This window comes from Stegostoma tigrinum, chromosome 10 (assembly GCF_030684315.1).
Source record: "Stegostoma tigrinum isolate sSteTig4 chromosome 10, sSteTig4.hap1, whole genome shotgun sequence".
Lineage (NCBI taxonomy): Eukaryota > Metazoa > Chordata > Chondrichthyes > Orectolobiformes > Stegostomatidae > Stegostoma > Stegostoma tigrinum.
The window spans coordinates 86,521,965-86,539,053 of NC_081363.1; the positions used below are offsets into that span (position 1 = coordinate 86,521,965).

Sequence of the window (17,089 nt, forward strand, 5' to 3'; positions counted from 1 at the left end):
TGCACAGTAGAAGCAATGTGTACCATCTGCAAGATGCACTGCAGAAATTCACCAAGGGTCCTTCAGCAACACCTTTCAGACTGAAAAGGACACAGGCAGCAGATGCATGGGTACACCACCACCTGCATGTTCCCTTCAAAGCCACTTACCACCTTGATCTGGAATTGTATCACTGTTTCTTCACTGTTGTGGGGCAAAATCTTGTAACTCCCTCACTAGCATAATTGTGGTGTATCCTAAGAAGCAAAGATTAGTTGAAACTCACTGAAAGCTTAAACTAATGATCATTATCACTAAATACTATTGGAACAACAGGGAAGTATGGCCAAAAATAATTTTGCACCCAATTCTATTAGCCAACTTCGGATATGACCCATTGTGATTTATTGGAATATTTAATCTTTGCACTGGAAACTGTCTTGCTGAATTTGATGAGCGTGTTATAGTTATTTCCTCAAGGACTCAAGTGGTTCAAGAAGCTACTTTCTTGGATGTGGGTGAGGTCTTAAATGAATACTTCTCACCTGTAATCAGAGAGGAGAGAGATACTGTAGAGTGGGATTTCCGTTGGGGATGGTGAGGTTCTAGAGCATATTAAGATTAATAAGGAGGAGTTATTAGAAGTTTTAGTTGGCATTAATCACCAGGCCCTGATGTGATGTATCCCAGATGCTCTGAGAGGCAAAGAGGAGATTGCGGAGGCCCTGGCGGAGACAGTTAATACTTCGCGGGCCACGGGTGAAGTGTCAGATGACTGGAGGAATAGCTAATGTGGTTCCTTTTTTCAGGAAGGGCAACAGGGATAGGCCAGGAAATTACAGACAGTTAGTCTGACACTAGTGGTAGGGAAATTATTGGAAAAGATTCAGAGGGACAGGATTAATCACACTTGGAAAGGCAGAGGCTGATCAGGGATAGTGAGCACAGATTTATTACAGGGACATCCTGTCTGACTAATTGAATTTTTGTAAAGGTGACTGAGTATATTGATAAGGGTCATACAGTTGATGTGGTTTACATGGACTTCAGTAAGATCTTTGCCAAGTTCCCACATGCAAGTCCAAAAGGTAACAGCCCGTTGGATCCAAGGCGAACTGGATCCAAAACTGGCACTCAAATAGGAGGTAAAAGGTGATGGTGGAGCGTGATAATGGGAACTGCAGATGCTGGAGAATCCAAGATAACAAAGTGTGAAGCTGGATGAACACAGCAGGCAAGCAGCATCTCAGGAGCACAAAAGCTGACGTTTCAGGCCTAGACCCTTCATCAGACGGGGGGATGGGGAGAGCATTCTGGAATAAATAGGGAGAGAGGGGGAGGCGGACCGAAGATGGAGAGAAAAGAAGATAGTTGGAGAGGAGAGTATAGGTGGGGAGGTAGGGAGGGGATAGGTCAGTCCAGGGAAGACGGACAGGTCAAGAAGGTGGGATGAGGTTAGTAGGTAGGAAATGGAGGTGTAGCTTGAGGTGGGAGGAAGGGGTGGGTGAAAGGAAGAACAGGTTAGGGAAGTGGAGACAGGCTGGGCTGGTTTCGTGATGCAGTGGGGGGAGGGGAAGAACTGGGCTGGTTTTGGGATGCAATGGGGGAAGGGGAGATTTTGAAGCTTGTGAAGTCAACATTGATACCATTGGGCTGCAGGGTTCCCAAGCGGAATATGAGTTGGAGAGTTGTTTTGTGATTGGAAACCTTGGAACAGCGGTGTACCTCAGGAATCGGTGTATAAACCCTTGCTGCTTGTTATGGACATAAGCAAGTTGGATGTGAACGTATAAGTTATAATTAGTAAGTGCAGATGGCACAAAATTAGTGATGTTGATAGTGAGCAGGATGGTCTCAGGCTACAGTCTGATATTGATCAGCTGGCAGATTGGCAGAGCAATGGCAGATGGAATTTAACCACAATAAGTGCAAGGTAGTGCATTTTGGGAGGTCTAATAGGTAAGGATTATACACAGTGAATCGTAGGACTGAAGGGAGTACTGATGAACAAATGGACCTTGGTGTACAAGTCCATACATCCCTCAAGGTGTCAGCATAGGTATGCAAAGTGGTGAAGAAGGCATATGAGATTCTTACCTTCATTACTTGGGTGTAGACTATAGGAACAAGACAGCTTTATTACAACTTTATAAAACATTAGATCAGCCACAACTTGAAAAAGTTCTGGTCACCACACTACCAGAACTTTGTTATTGCACTGGAGAGGGTTCACAGTAGATTCACCAGGATTTTACTTGTAATGAAAAGTCTCGGTTAAAGGGAGAAACTGAATAGGTTCATTTGTTTTCCTTGGAGCAGAGGAGGTTGAGGGGGAGATCTGATTGAGGCACACAAAGCTATCAGAGACATAAACAGTAGATTGTGAGAATCTTTTCCCCCTAGGCAGACATGTTTAAGACCAGAGGGCATAAGATTAAGGTGAGGAGTAAGTGGTTTAGAGGAGATCAAGGAGAAAAGAACATCCAGAGAATAGTACAAAATGGAATGTACTGCCTGAGAGGCTAGTGAAGGCAGGTACTCTCAGAACATTTAAGGAACATCTGATAAGCATTTCTGATGAAGGGTCCTGACCTGAAACATCGACTTTCTCGTTCCTCTGATGCTGCCTGACCTGCTGCGTTCCTCCAGCTCCACACTATGTTGACTCTGACTCAAGCATTTGCAGCTCTTGTTGTCTCCAATGAGCACTTAGAATTTCAAGGAAATAGAAGCTATGACCAACTGCAGGGAAACGGGATTACTGTGGCTTGGTGTTCATTGGTTGGCATGGACAAAGTGAGCTGAATGGCTTTTTCTATGCTGTATGATTGTATGACTCTAAATGTAAATAGTGAATATCCAAGCTTTCTACCTCCAGGCTTCAGGAAACAACATCTGTCTCTCCTCTGGCAGGATGCGGGGATCCAGCTTGGATTATTTAGCACCTCAAGACCAACAATTCCAGAGTGAAAGAAAGGCATCCTTGTTCCTGAGGGACTGCTTAATTAAGACAGACAGTGGAAGGTGCACAATTACACTGCCACCCCCCACCACGCAGACAAAATTTGTGAATGAAACTAATTAGTATTTGCAGAAGCCCCAACGCCTGGTGGACATGATGCGTGAGCCAACTTTTAAGACAACCTCCATGAAGCTGGAGTCAGCTGTAACCTTAGAATAAATACAGAATGTTCTGGGACTGAGGTCTGAAAAGGAGCCATATAGGACTCGAAACATTATTACTGTTTCATTCTCCACAGATGCTGCCAGACCTGCTGAGTTTCTCCAGCAATTTGTGTTTTCAGTTCAGATATTCAGGATCCGCAGTATTTGGCTTTTGTCTTAATGTGTTTATAGATGGAAGGTTTGGCTGTTAAAAATGAAAGCAAGATTTTCAACATGTGCCAAATTACAAGCCTTTGCTGATAATTCAACTTTGGTTATTTACCACAAGAAGCAGCTTTCATTCTCGCTCCATCACCACTTCCTCTTCCCCAACTTTGGCAACTGCCATAAAGCATTGCTGGCCTCAGCTGGAAAACTGTCGCTAAGCGGTGGAGATGCGGGACGCTACGCTTGGCGGCAGTGAGGAAGATGGCGGACGAGAACCTGCGGGAGTTGAATGTCGGTGGAGATCCGGGGACCTGGGACGGCTCGGAGTCTGAGCTGGTGGTCCGGGTGAGTGCAGCCTAGGATGGGCCGTTGACACACGCACTGAGGGGCCGGGGGAAGTCTCGGTCTCACTCCCGCTTCTCCCTGGTGCTGCCATAAGGGCTCAGGGCTGTTTAACGGACCGGGGTCCCGAGCGTTGTCCGTCAAGCAAAGATCCGCCGCCTTCCTTTTTTGTTATTGTGTCGACACGGTCCCGTTTGTCCGAGTTTTGTTTACAAACCGCAAAAGCAAGCTGGGTTTAAACCAGTGTGGTCGTGTTGGTATTCCTGCCCCATTGAGTCTCGTGCCTGATCTCAGTTTGTCGGTGTGCCAGGTCGCATGTGAGCCCCGACCCAGTTTTTTGGTTTCCCGCCTGTCGTGTGCTCCTGACCCGTTGGCACGCTCTTATGCCTGCTCAGTTGGTGTGCCTGAGACCTGGTATGTTAGCATGCCAGTGCCCTGGCAAGTTGGCACACTGAGTCTGTTGTGTGCCCATGTCCTGGTTTGTTTGCATGCTTTTGTGCCTGGTCTAATTTTGATAGTTTATCCGGCCTCTTGTCAGTTAGTGTTTATCTGTGCCTCTGTATTAGTTTATTTCCCTTGTATTCATTAAGTTGTGGAGGAATTTCATTAAGAAAAGCTACGAATTTATAAAAATTTACGTCACTTAGAGCTTTCAAGTGACTTACTGTGAGTTGTTTTCTTATTTGAGTTACAAAATATCATATGCTTTGAAAGGGAATGGTACAACAGATACTTTTGCTTTCAATCTGTTAGATTTTAATAAAGAGTGTAATGTTCATGTTTGTTTTTTGTAAATTGGGCCTCATTCTATTAATTGTATAACAGTGAACGTTAATCAAGATTGCCCAAACACACACGCTTGTATCCAAAGTCACGTTGAGTTGCATTAAACTATCAGCCAATTGCTCATTGATTGATGTATATTGACTTTTGATTTGTTAATGCTTACCTGCATTTTAAAAAATCTTCCTTTTCCCCTGGTAATCTCCTCCAGCGCTCAAACTTTCAATTCTACCCTCTTTTAATCACTTCTTTGGTTATATTTCTGTCAAGGTCTTAAACTCTGGAATTCCCGCTTTAAGGATCTCCACATTGTTTTACTTCTCTCGCTCTCGCTCTCTCTTCTTTTATCCTTAAAGTCTTCCTATTTGACCAGGCTGTACATCTTTTGAAATGGCTTAGTGTCAAGATTCTGAAGAACGGTCTAGGCCTGAAACGTCAGCCTTCATGCTCCTCTGATGCTGCTTGGCCTGCTGTGTTCATCCAGCTGTTCACCTTGTTATCTCAGTGTCAAGTTTGATTATGCTTCTGTGAAGCCTCCAGAATCTTCTAACTGCATTAAAGATGCCATATAAGTGCAAGGTTTGTTCATTTATCTGTGAACTAAATCCTCGTAGTGCTATTGATGATTTAAAATTTATATTTAGAAGCAAGGGTGTGTAAGTGAAGTTGACCAGTTCCTGTGCTGGGAAGAAACTGGTGCAGCGATTCATCAAACATGATTAAGATTCTGTTGCACTTATAATTAAAACCAAAAACACAGGCTCTTTCAATCACATTGTGTATATGTTCTCTTATTGTACCAACTTTCCCTTTACTTTCACATTGTAGTCCACAAAATGCTTTTTAATATTACTGACTGAAGTTAGTTGATTTTTTTTATGTTTCCAGAGAAATGCAAGATTTCCAGATGATTTTGCTTCTCTCTTGCCCTACCACACAGGTGATGATGCCTATTATTCCCATGTTGCTTTGTTGTCAAAGCTCAGCTAATTTAGTCCGTTACGGGATTTGTTCTTGTTACTTTACCATTCAACAAGGCTCAGTTCCTTCTGGAATATCTGCATAAATAATTAAGTATTATGTTGTTTTGAAAAAAAAATTAAAACACCAATCCCTGTACACTTTAAAGACGTATTAAACTGTTCAAATTTTTTATGACATTACAAAGCTTTCAGTAACCTATACATCAAGTTGCTATAGTTCCCAGAGCACCATAGCTCATGACACTAAATAAAAAGGCAGCTGATGATGGTTTAACCTGAGGACCACCTTGCCTCGGACAAGAGGTGAGGTCAAGAAGATGGGACCTTCACGGTGACCGGAACCTGTGCAGGAATTGTACCCATGATGTTGGTGTCATTCAGCAATACCAAGGAACTACCTAGCTAAGTGAGCTAAGCGACCTTTGGGTAAAGTGTTTTTGAAAGCTCTATCTGCTCCACTCGAGGAGGCCAAATATGGTGAGGAATCTTTTAAAAGAATAACATGACACACAATGAAGCCCATCAAGAATTCTTATCTGATCTAGCAAGAGTGCAAAGCAATGGTTTTTGTGAGTTTGCTATGAATTTGACCTTTGGGTTGAATATGTTAGTTCTGTCCTATTATATCTTCTCTCTTTGCCACTTTTTTATAATAGGTAGTTAGCTGAAGCCAGTTAAAATTGGTTTGTATTATAGTGCCTCATTTCACACTGGTTTGGATCGCAAACTTTGTATTGCGATAGTTTTTGCTATGGATTGACTCTTGATACACTGGAGTTTGTTTTTAAGGATATTGTTCAGGTGACATCCATGGAGCTGTTTGTTTGAGCTATTGTTGCCTTTCTAAAGAGGATGTTGAAATATCAGGAGTAGGTTATATTGTGATTAACATGTGAGGGGATCTGTATCTTTTATTCACTCATGGGATAGGGGCTTTGACTTGCCTAGCATTAATTGCCTGCCTGTAGTTTTGCTGAGAAAATGTGATTATTCAGGATTACACTGAATATATATTCAATACTATTTTCGTTAATTTTTTAATGAAATGCGAGTGTTGCTGGAAAAGCCAACATTTGTTGTGCATCCCCAAATGGCCTTGAACGGAGGTTAGTTAAGAGTCACACACGATGGTGGGTCTAAAGTCACATATGGGCCAGACCAGATTAAAATGGCAGATTTTCTTCCCTTCAGGTATCAGTGAACAAGATGGATTTTACAATAATTGGTGACATTTGTTATGGTCACCATTATTGAGGCTGCCATAGTAAGATTTGAACCTTTGCCACCATTACATTAAGATTGGTCTCTGGATTACTAGTCCAATGACATTACCACCATGTCACTATCTTCTCATATCATCTTTGGGTTTTGAGTGCTGAACAATTTAGCAAATGATTTTCCATTCACAACTGGATGTATAGTTATTGTTTTCAATGACTGTGCGTTTCCAAAATAATCCCAATTTGTTGCTTGCATTTGGAGAAGAGGTGGTTGATGGTAACACGTCACTGAGTGCTAGTCCATTGTTTACCTCAGCAACTATTCAACAGAACAGGTTGTAGGTCTGTTACACACATTTTATGACTGAGCATAGACTCTGTGTACGTACATTCAGTCTTCTAAAAGCAACACCTACAGGTTTACAACATAGAATTTTGTGATAGAGATAATGGGAACTGCAGATGCTGGAGAATCTGAGATAACAAGGTGCAGAGCTGGATGAACACAGCAGGCCAAGCAGCATCATAGGAGCAGGAAGGCTGACATTTCGGGCCCCAAAACATCAGCCTTCCTGCTCCTATGATGCTGCTTGGCCTGCTGTGTTCATCCAGATCTACACCTGGTTATCTAGAATTTTGAGATTCCCTTTCTTGAGCTTATGCAGGTTGCTGTTACTGTTGGAATAACCTAGAAGCCTGAATTAATAATTTGGCTGCTTCCCTTTACCATCGTAGTAATAATGCAGTTGTGACAAAAACACAGGTAAATCAATATTTACCTGTGTTTTTGTCACCTGCAGCCATATGGTATCAATGTGGACTTCACCAGTTTCAAAATCTCCCCTTCCCCTACTGCATCCCTAAACCAGCCCAGTTCGTCCCCTCCCCCCACTGCACCACACAACCAGCCCAGCTCTTCCCCCCCCACCCACTGCATCCCAAAACCAGTCTAACCTGTCTCTGCCTCCCTAACCGGTTCTTCCTCTCACCCATCCCTTCCTCCCACCCCAAGCCGCACCCCCAGCTACCTACTAACCTCATCCCACCTCCTTGACCTGTCCGTCTTCCCTGGACTGACCTATCCCCTCCCTACCTCCCCACCTATACTCTCTCCACCTATCTTCTTTACTCTCCATCTTCGGTCCGCCTCCCCCTCTCTCCCTATTTATTCCAGTTCCCTCTCCCCATCCCCCTCTCTGATGAAGGGTCTAGGCCCGAAACGTCAGCTTTTGTGCTCCTGAGATGCTGCTTGGCCTGCTGTGTTCATCCAGCCTCACATTTTATTATCTTGGAATTCTCCAGCATCTGCAGTTCCCATTATCTCTAAATCAATATTTGTTGCTCAAACTATAGACATACCATTTAGAACAGTTTTAAAAAATCCATTAGCACAGCAAGTGAGGTGATTGTTTTATAAGGACAGACGTTTTCGACAATGGCATATGAAATCTTCCAAAAGCAAATGATTACCTGCAGTACCAGCCCAGAGATATGACAACATTATTGAAAGGGCTCCAAAAATGTTTTCTCAGAATTTGAATCAAGAGGTTTGCGCATCAATGTTGTGTTTTGCAATCATTAGATTAGTGCCAAATGTTTTTATTTGGTCCAGGAATTGCATAATAGATTAATGCAGTTTTTTTTAGTCTCAATTCCTTTAACTATTATGATACATCTACAATTTTCCACTGGTACTGTATCGCTACATCGTTTGATCATTCAAGTGCTTTGATAGAGGATTAGGGTAATAATTTAATTCTGCAAAGTGGGGTAGTATTCAGTTATTATGGTTTCTACTTTGAAAATAACATGCAAATAAAAGCTAATGGTATTTTTTAAAAAGTAACTTGCATTTATATATTGTCATTTATGAAACTGCCAGAAGTGCCAAATCATTTCATGGCCAAAAGTACTATTGCAGTGTGGTCAATTTGTGATGTAGGGAGACATGACAGTCAACTAATGCACAAGAATTGATAAACAGTGAAATGATAAATTGTGGTAATGCTGCTTGAGTAATAAATGGAACTCTGGGGACAATCTCCAACCAGTCTGGGATAGAGTACTGTAAGCTTCAACGTTTTCATCAAAGAGCAGGTGGTCTGATCTGAGATGTGGTACCTCTTGACAGTGTGGTATTTCCATGGTAATCGCAGCCTTCTGACTGGTGTGAGAGAACTATTATCTGGTCCAAGAATCCATGCAATAATAGAATCTCAAATTTTATCTGTCAGAAAACATATCATTGTACTGTGTGATTGAAATAAGATGTGAATTTCATACTTGTGCAGTGGTTAGACTTAATAGCTATCTCTACATTTTTGTTATTGCGGTGTTAGTTGTGAGTAATAGCTCTGGTAAGAGTGAACGGATGACATTATAATTTGTGTTTCTGTTTTTAGCAGTTGCCACCCAGTTACTTTCGGGGCATTCCTTCCTAGGAATGAGATTGAGGTGACAACAATTGCATGTGCTCATTAGCAAATACAAATGACCAAACAATTAAAGTACACCATCTGGTACAGAAATAATTCTCTTTCTGCAGTGTTTTAACACTTCTGCTTATTTCTTCCCTCTTTGCATCCTGTAGTGTGGGAGCAAATCCTGTCCCTTGCTTCGCCATACTGTTTATTGCATAGTATACTGTGGGCTACTATTGTTTTATCTCTACCAAAAGGTTTACACATTGTACAGGATGTCTTCAAGAAAATTCCTGCATTACAAAGTCCAAAGGGACGTTTTCAGAGAATTCAGAAAGAAGTTGACAGATCAGTCACAAGCTTGCATTTGACCTTAGATCAAAATTATCACTGTAGGAGTTTAATGATTAAAACAGTTTGTTGTCACTTTGGAAGCACCCTTTTTAAAGAACAGTTAAAATTGTTATGAGCAAATTTAATCTATGACTGCCCCTCCAGGATTGGTTATCATATTTTCATTACTGTAGTTAAGTTTTAGTATTAAACATTGTGATATCTTGGGTGAAAGCTGGATATTTCTTTCTAAGACATTTGACTCTAAAACTTGGGCTGTGGTTCAAACTCGACTGAGGAGATGGACCCTTCGTTTTTGATTGCCAAAAGGATCGTTCAGAGGGCAAAGGTAGAACAGATATAAACCAAGGAAAGGGTGTGATTATATGTACAAATTGTCTCAAAAACAATATTTGTGTAAGATTTAGTCTGACATGAAAGATTCCAGACCTCGGGAGTTAGTTTTCTGACCCTATTTTGTTTTCCCAAAGCTGCTTATTTGCATAAAAGGAAATGAATTATTGTGGTAATTGTTCAGTGGAAATTTTGAAAGATTCCCAGAAGTAAGTACAAAGTTCAGTGTTTTTTGTAGTAGAGAAACCTAAAGAGTCCAGGCATGAAGTGATTATAGTGCCAAACTAATAATGGAAGAAGTGAATCGCACTGTGGTGTTTTGCAAGCTTGAATTTGGCTTCAGAAAACTTAAAATCAGCCTGTTATTTTCAGTGAAAATGAATGAAACTGCTGAAATGTTGCAAAATAAAGCATGATTTCAGTACTCCCTTCAGAGAAGGAAACCTGCCCTCTTTCTTGATCTGTCTTACATGATGTTATAACCTCTGTGGTGACTGATAACTTTTGAAAGGGAACTCAGACTCCAGTTTGTGGCTTCTATGTCAAGCCACAGCATCTTGCTACCCATAGCTGTTCTGTCTTTCCTCGACCCTGGCCTGGGTTATTTTGAACTTTTCGCCCTCTCAAAACCTATCTCCGTGGCAATATGTATCACATGGTCCTTACATCCAAATAGAAAAACTAATGAGGTATTTCTGAGATTCTAATACTCTTGTTTTGGAAGTAAATGGATACGTAACTTTAAGACACAACTATTTACACTATGATATTTGACTTTTAAAGACACTTGTAGGACTTCGTTAACAGTGGGAAGACTGAGTGTGTCCAGAGGCTGCCACCATTGTTTCCTCTTGTAAACACTTTGCACCTTCTTCCCAGTAGAACAATCTTGATCAGTAAAACAAGCCCCAACAATCAAATCACCCAGGCTTCTTGTCAGGCAGAGTTCAGGACATGCTTCTTGATCTTCTTCAGTTCACCTCCGGTTTTGAGATTGTACCTTCAACTTAATTTTATTAACCTTGTAATCATATCAATGGGACTCCCCTGGGATGGTGATGTGGCAAGGTACTCAGCTAGATCAAACTGCTGCTATGATTTAGGAATTCCCCACACCAACCAGAGATGGGTGCAAATGCCAATCATGCCAGTGACATCCAATTAAAGGAAAAAGTAGTAATGAATTCTGTATTAATAGCTGATTGTCACAGGTACAATTCATGTGAAAGTGGAGAATTTACATGCTTTAGACATGCAGGCAGGGAAGTCCCATTGCTGGTACTGTATCAAAACACTGGAGGAGTGGCTGCTGTAACTGCTTTGTGTTACCTGGAGACATTCTTTTCTGGTTACAACATGGTTACAGTGGTCTTGCTGGTATCATGAACCTCCAATCACAAGGGGGGAAAACAAAAGTTTAACATAAAGCTTTTGAAGTGACTATACACAGTAAATGCTTAAATGAACAATAATCTGTGCTATTTTTGTTTGTTCTGAAACTTCTGCTAAGCAACAGTCAACACAGTTGTGATTTCTAGTAAAAGCCAATGCCCAGCTGCTAGGGGAAATAATATTTACTTACAGTTAAATTATATAGAGCAATTGTACTTCAACAGCCATTGAAGTCGAGTTTTCACACCATGTCAATTTACTTTCTTATCTTAAAACCATAAGGTGTAGGAACAGTAGTAGGCCATTGAGGCCCCTTGAGTCTGTTCCACCATTCATTAAGATCATAGAAACATAGAAAAATAGGTGCAGGAGTAGGCCATTCTGCCCTTTTGAGCCTGCACCACCATTCAATATGATTGTGGTTGTTCATCAGTATCCCATTCCCACGATCTCCCCATATCCCTTTAGCCCTTCAGTCACAAGGCCTAAGTCCAGCTCCCTCTTGAATATATCTAATGAACTGGCCCTAACAATTTCCAATGAGAGAGAATTCCACAGGGTCACAACTTTGAGTGAAGAAACGCTTCCTCATCTCAGTCTTGAATAGCTTATCCCTTATTCTTAGACAGTGACCCCAAGTCCTGGACTTTGTCAACCCTGGGAAAATTCCTCATGCTGTAGCCTGCCCCGTCCCATCAGGATTTTGTATTGTTCTATGTGATTCCCCCACTTCATTCTCCTAAATTCCAGCAAATGCAAGCCCAGTCAATTCAGTCTTTCCTTGTATGTTAGTCCTGCCATTCCCAAGAATCAGTCTGGTGAATTTCACTGGAGCCCCTCAATAGCAAGAATGTCCTTCCTCAGACTAGGAGACCAAAACCAAACACAATACTCAGTTCTTTTGGTTTTCATTTAGTATTTAACTTACTGCCATATCTCTCAGGCATGCTCGCCTTGAAGCTCTGCTTCTCACTGCAGGATTTCCATTCCAATCTTGTTTTCATGTCCACAGACATTAATTTCATGTCACTCTTGGTGTTTGGCCAGATAATTGCTAAAACTCATTTCCACAGCCACATCATATTCCTCTCTTCCTACCTTGTCTCGGTCTTTTCTTGCCTGCTTCAGTCTCTGCTCCCCCTGTACATCTGTGATTTCTCTGACAGTTAATATCAGCTTCGGAATTCCCAGTTTCCAGGCTCCAGCTGCCGCCCCTTTATCATGGACATGCAATCCTTTTACATGTCACTTCCCCACCAGGATGGTCTCGGGGCTGTCTGCTTCATCCTGGAGCAAAGGCCCAAACCGTTCCTACCCACCACCACCACCCTCCTCTGCTTGTCTGAGCTCATCCTCGCCCTCAACCCCTCCTTTGACTCCTCATTTTCTTCAGGTCAGAGAAGTGTGGGCCCCAGTTATGCCAGTCTCTTAATGGGGTGTGTGAAACATTCCTTGTTCCAGTCCTATTCCATCCTGATTAAAAATCTGTCTATCTTAGTCTGTAGCACACTTAATGGCACAGCTTGAACAGTCCTCTGCAATAAAGAACTCCACAGGGTTTACTATTCTCTAAGGGAGGAGTGGTTGCGGGGGAGGGGGTGGAATCCTCCTCATCTCTGTCTGAAATAGGTGAATCCTTACTCTGAGGTTCTACACACTCCCTCGAGGAGAAAACCTTTCTTTATCTACTCTGTCAAAATCTATGAGTCTTATATTTCAATAGGTCTCCTCTCATTTTCATAAATTCCAGTGAGTACAAGCCCAACCTTCTCAATATCTCCTCATAAGAATATCCCTCCATGCCCGTGTTCAAACCAGTGGAACCTTCCCTAGACTGCCTCCAACACCAATATATCGATAAGGGGACTAGAACTATTCATAGTATTCCAGCTATGATCTTACCCGTGCCTTGTATAATTTTAGTATCAACTCACTATTTTTACTCATTGCTGCCTTTGAAGTAAAGGCCAACATTCCATTTACCTTCCCTATTACCCAACAAATTTGGATGTATGAATCTCAAAACATTAGCACAGACTCCCAAATCCAGCTGCAGCTGTCTCCATTTAAATACTAATTAAGCTGTTGTGTTCTTCCCATCAAAAAGTACATTTTCCCTCATTATGTTCCATCTGCCTCGTTTTTGCTCACTTAACTTGTCTATACCCCCTCGTAGACTTCTTTTGTCACCCCTACAACTTACCTTACCACCTATTTTAGTGTCGTATCCAAACCTGACAACAGTATATTCACTTCCGTCATGCAAGTCATTAATATATATAAATAGTAAGTAATTGTGGTCCTTGTATTGAACTTTGTGGCTCCATCCTCAAAATGCCCTCTTTATCTGAACTGTCTGCCTTCTATTATTTAGCCAAACTTCTATCCAAGCCATTATACTACCCCAACACCACTGCATCTTATTAAGTAACCTTACAAAGAAAGTCTTAAGTGTTTTCTAAGTCTCACGGGGTGCAATGTTTTCAAAATAGAATTGCATTGGGGATAGTTGGAAATGTGGAATCGAGACCACAAGTGGAGCAGCCATGATTTTATTGAATGGCAGAGCGGCCTCAAGTGACTAATAGCCTATTCCTGCTCCTAATCTATATGATGTTATGTTGTATGTTATTTGTATGGAGCACGTTAACATGGTACCGAGAATTTTTTTCACATTCCAAGCATGGGTGTAACACACCTTTTGAACATGAAGGTTTTAACTTTTCAGGTCTGATTGAATGTCATTTATCTGAGGTGTTAGCTTTTCTTCATGTCTGAGGTCTTCCCATTTTGTGTTTTGTGCATGTGTACATTTTTATAGAGGTAGTGTCTTGTGTGAGGCCTGTTTGTCCCCTGTATAGTACATACTGGACTGTTGCACAGCCATGCTCCCATGTTGTTTAGAAAGTGTTGAGTGTGCTTGATCTGGAATGATTTGTTCAGTGTGGGTATGTAAAACAATGACTGTTAACACATTTGACAATGTAAAATTGGCAAGTTTTGTTGGCAACTGATGTTTACTTTTCTTCACACAGAGTTGGCAGGAAGGAGTTGATTTGTGTTCAGGGATATATCAACACCTGAAAGAGTATGTGCCTCCAGTGTTTTGCTCGGGATCGGAGGCCAAGTCACCTGAGGAGAATCAGGCTTATCAAACATTACTACAAACCTTGGAATGGTATCTGTTCGGAGAAAACCCAGCAGATGGCTTTGCTAAGCTGGAACAAAGCAACAGTTCTTCACAGCTCTGTGGTCGAGTTTTCAAAGGGGGAGAGACTACATATTCCTGCCGGTGAGAAGATGTGTAAATTAAGTGCAGCCTTTGCCTCCTCATCACTCTTTGCTTTGTAAATGGCTTTTGCTCTCTTGCAACTGTTTATATTCAGACATCTTTTGCTTGTTTCCTGCAGAATTCAAAGGCAGTTGAAATATGTTATAACAAAAAACAAGGACAGGAGCGAACTTGCATTTATGAAGCACCTACCACTACCACAAAGCAATTTCTATTCAGTGAAGTACTTTTAAAGACTTCATTTATGAGAATACGTGACAGTGAATTTGCACAAATCAAGCTCTCGCAAACAGCAGTGTAATAATGACCACATAATTTGCTTTTATCTATGTTGTTTGATTTTTTTTAAAAAACTGGTCGGAACTCCCACTTTTCAAATACTGCCGTGTGATGGTTTTTTTTCCATCAGAGAGGGCGAATGGGCCTCAGTTTAATGCCTCATCAGAAAGGTGACACCTCTGACTGTGGTACTGATAATTAAGAACTTTGGCAAGTGTTTAAAATGTAAAATAATTGTGGCTAGTTTGGAGTGCTTCCTCATTATCTGAAGTCTTCATGCATTTCATTAGCATGCTGCAACATATTTCAAGAAGAACGTGTCTCTTTTGAGCGTCATAGGTCTTAATTCCACATTTCAAGAAAAGCCACTGTTTCTCAAATGTAAACATGTTGCCAGCCAATCCCTGTGTATTGTGTAAAGGAAGCATCCACAGAGCTGATTTGCTACATTATCAAATCTGGCTGCTGTTAATCTATGTGAAGTGGCAGCACTCCCTTGATTTTGAGGCAAGAAAGTCACAAGCTGGCTTCCCATTCTGAAGGCATGAATATGAAATCCAGGCTGACACTACAATGCCATACAGACAGACAACTGTACATTTTTTATAGTTTTTTTTTACAATCTCAAAGCGTCCAACAATGCTTTGTAGCTATTTTGTGCAGAACAATATCTAAACAATACCAACAAATGCTAAATTTATTCACTGAATGAAGGCTTCATTAGGCCATTTCCGAAGTCACGCAAAAGTCCAAAGTATTGGCTGTAGATCTGAAGTTGCATTTAGACCAGGACATTGGGAAAAATTATTTTTTTCTGTCATTCTGGCAGTTTTGTTGTTACACTTACTGATTCAGCTTTTTTTATTTAGTTTTTATTCCAGCTTTGTTTCGTTGACTGAATTTAAGTTCCTCGGCTGCCATTCGAATTTGTCTTCACGTTATTAATCCAGGGACACACAACAGGGATAAGACTGACCACAACTCCAGAAAGAACTCAAGCAATGTGTTATTGTAGAAATTTTTATATTCACTTTGTGAGGCAGCTGGAGCCTCAGTTTATGGTTTAATTTTAGAGTGTGACCAGTCATGTAAACTGAAATGACAGTTTTTCCTCCCCTTGTCTTGAAAATCCTTTCATTTTGTTTATTGCTAATTGATTGTAGTAGGCAGTCAGTTGGCCTCACTTTCTTACAACACGCACAAAATAATAGCTCGTTTTTCATACATTTGTTATCAGACTTGTAGCCTTGAAGGGAGTTCTGCACTGTAATTGGTTAGCTCCCTCGACTGTAAAGTACTCTGTGCTGTGATCATGAGCATGCTATATATATGCACATGCGTGTTCTCTGTTGCACACTGCCCGTCTTTCTCGTAGTGCTGAACGTTTACAGATTGTATAGTGTACGGATCTAAGATTGTGTGTTGTGTGAGTGGTGAGCTAAAGCATGCCAGGCTCCCAGCTGAGGAAATGTGTCGGGAAAGAGATAACCAGTTCAGGGATTATTTCTCCATCGCGTACCGAAGGGAGACATTCCTATTCTTCTTTGAACGTGGTAAATTAATTCAAATTAATAATATTGCTTATCACGTCAGTAGGCCATAAACTCTGATTTAGTTTGCAGTTTGATGTTCAAGTAGCAGTAACAGAACTGTAATCCGCTAAGAGTTCTCGGCAGGTACCAAGGCTGTTTATACTTTATTTTTGGCCTGCATCAAATGAGCTGAAAAATAAACATGGTCGTTTTGCGTTTTTCAAATACTTGATTGATTGGCAACTGCAGGGCAGGAATTGAGTGGAATATTAAATGATAGGAAGAATGAAGGGAATTTTCTAGAATAGTACCGGAAGTGAGGGACTTCATTTATGTGGCGAGACCAAGAGGAGAAGCAAGGATTGTTTTCGTTAGAACAAGGAAGATTAAGGGAAGATGTAATGGAGAAGTTTTAAAAGTTTAGATAGGGAGAAAATAGGTCCACTGGCGGAGTATTGGTGATCGGAGTACACAGATTTAAGTTTATTAGCAAAACAGCTAGGGAAATGGTTAAATACCAGAAGTTAAACTAAGTAAATGGGCAAAGCTGTGTCAGAGATAATAAAATGTGAGGCTGGATGAACACAGCAGGCCAAGCAGCATCTCAGGAGCACAAAAGCTGACGTTTCGGGCCTAGACCCTTCATCAGAGAGGGGGATGGGGGGAGGGAACTGGAATAAATAGGGAGAGAGGGGGAGGCGGACCGAAGATGGAGAGCAAAGAAGATAGGTGGAGAGGGTGTAGGTGGGGAGGTAGGGAGGGGATAGGTCAGTCCAGGGAAGACGGACAGGTCAAGGAGGTGGGATGAGGTTAGTAGGTAGCTGGGGGTGCGGCTGGGGGTGGGAGG

General features: G+C 41.5%; 1 protein-coding gene across 3 annotated transcripts in view; it reads left to right on the forward strand.

Annotated features, from left to right (window-relative positions):
* Positions 1–3,524: 3,524 nt before the first annotated feature.
* Positions 3,525–17,089, forward strand: part of ubr1 (ubiquitin protein ligase E3 component n-recognin 1) — a 215,126-nt gene continuing 201,561 nt past the window's right edge. For all 3 annotated transcript variants that reach the window (XM_048537077.2, XM_059649358.1, XM_048537078.2), the window contains exons 1-2: positions 3,525–3,657; positions 14,175–14,431. In XM_048537077.2, coding sequence (XP_048393034.2) covers positions 3,574–3,657; positions 14,175–14,431 — 341 coding nt within the window. In that variant the 5' untranslated portion in view covers positions 3,525–3,573. The remainder of the gene's footprint in view (positions 3,658–14,174; positions 14,432–17,089) is intronic.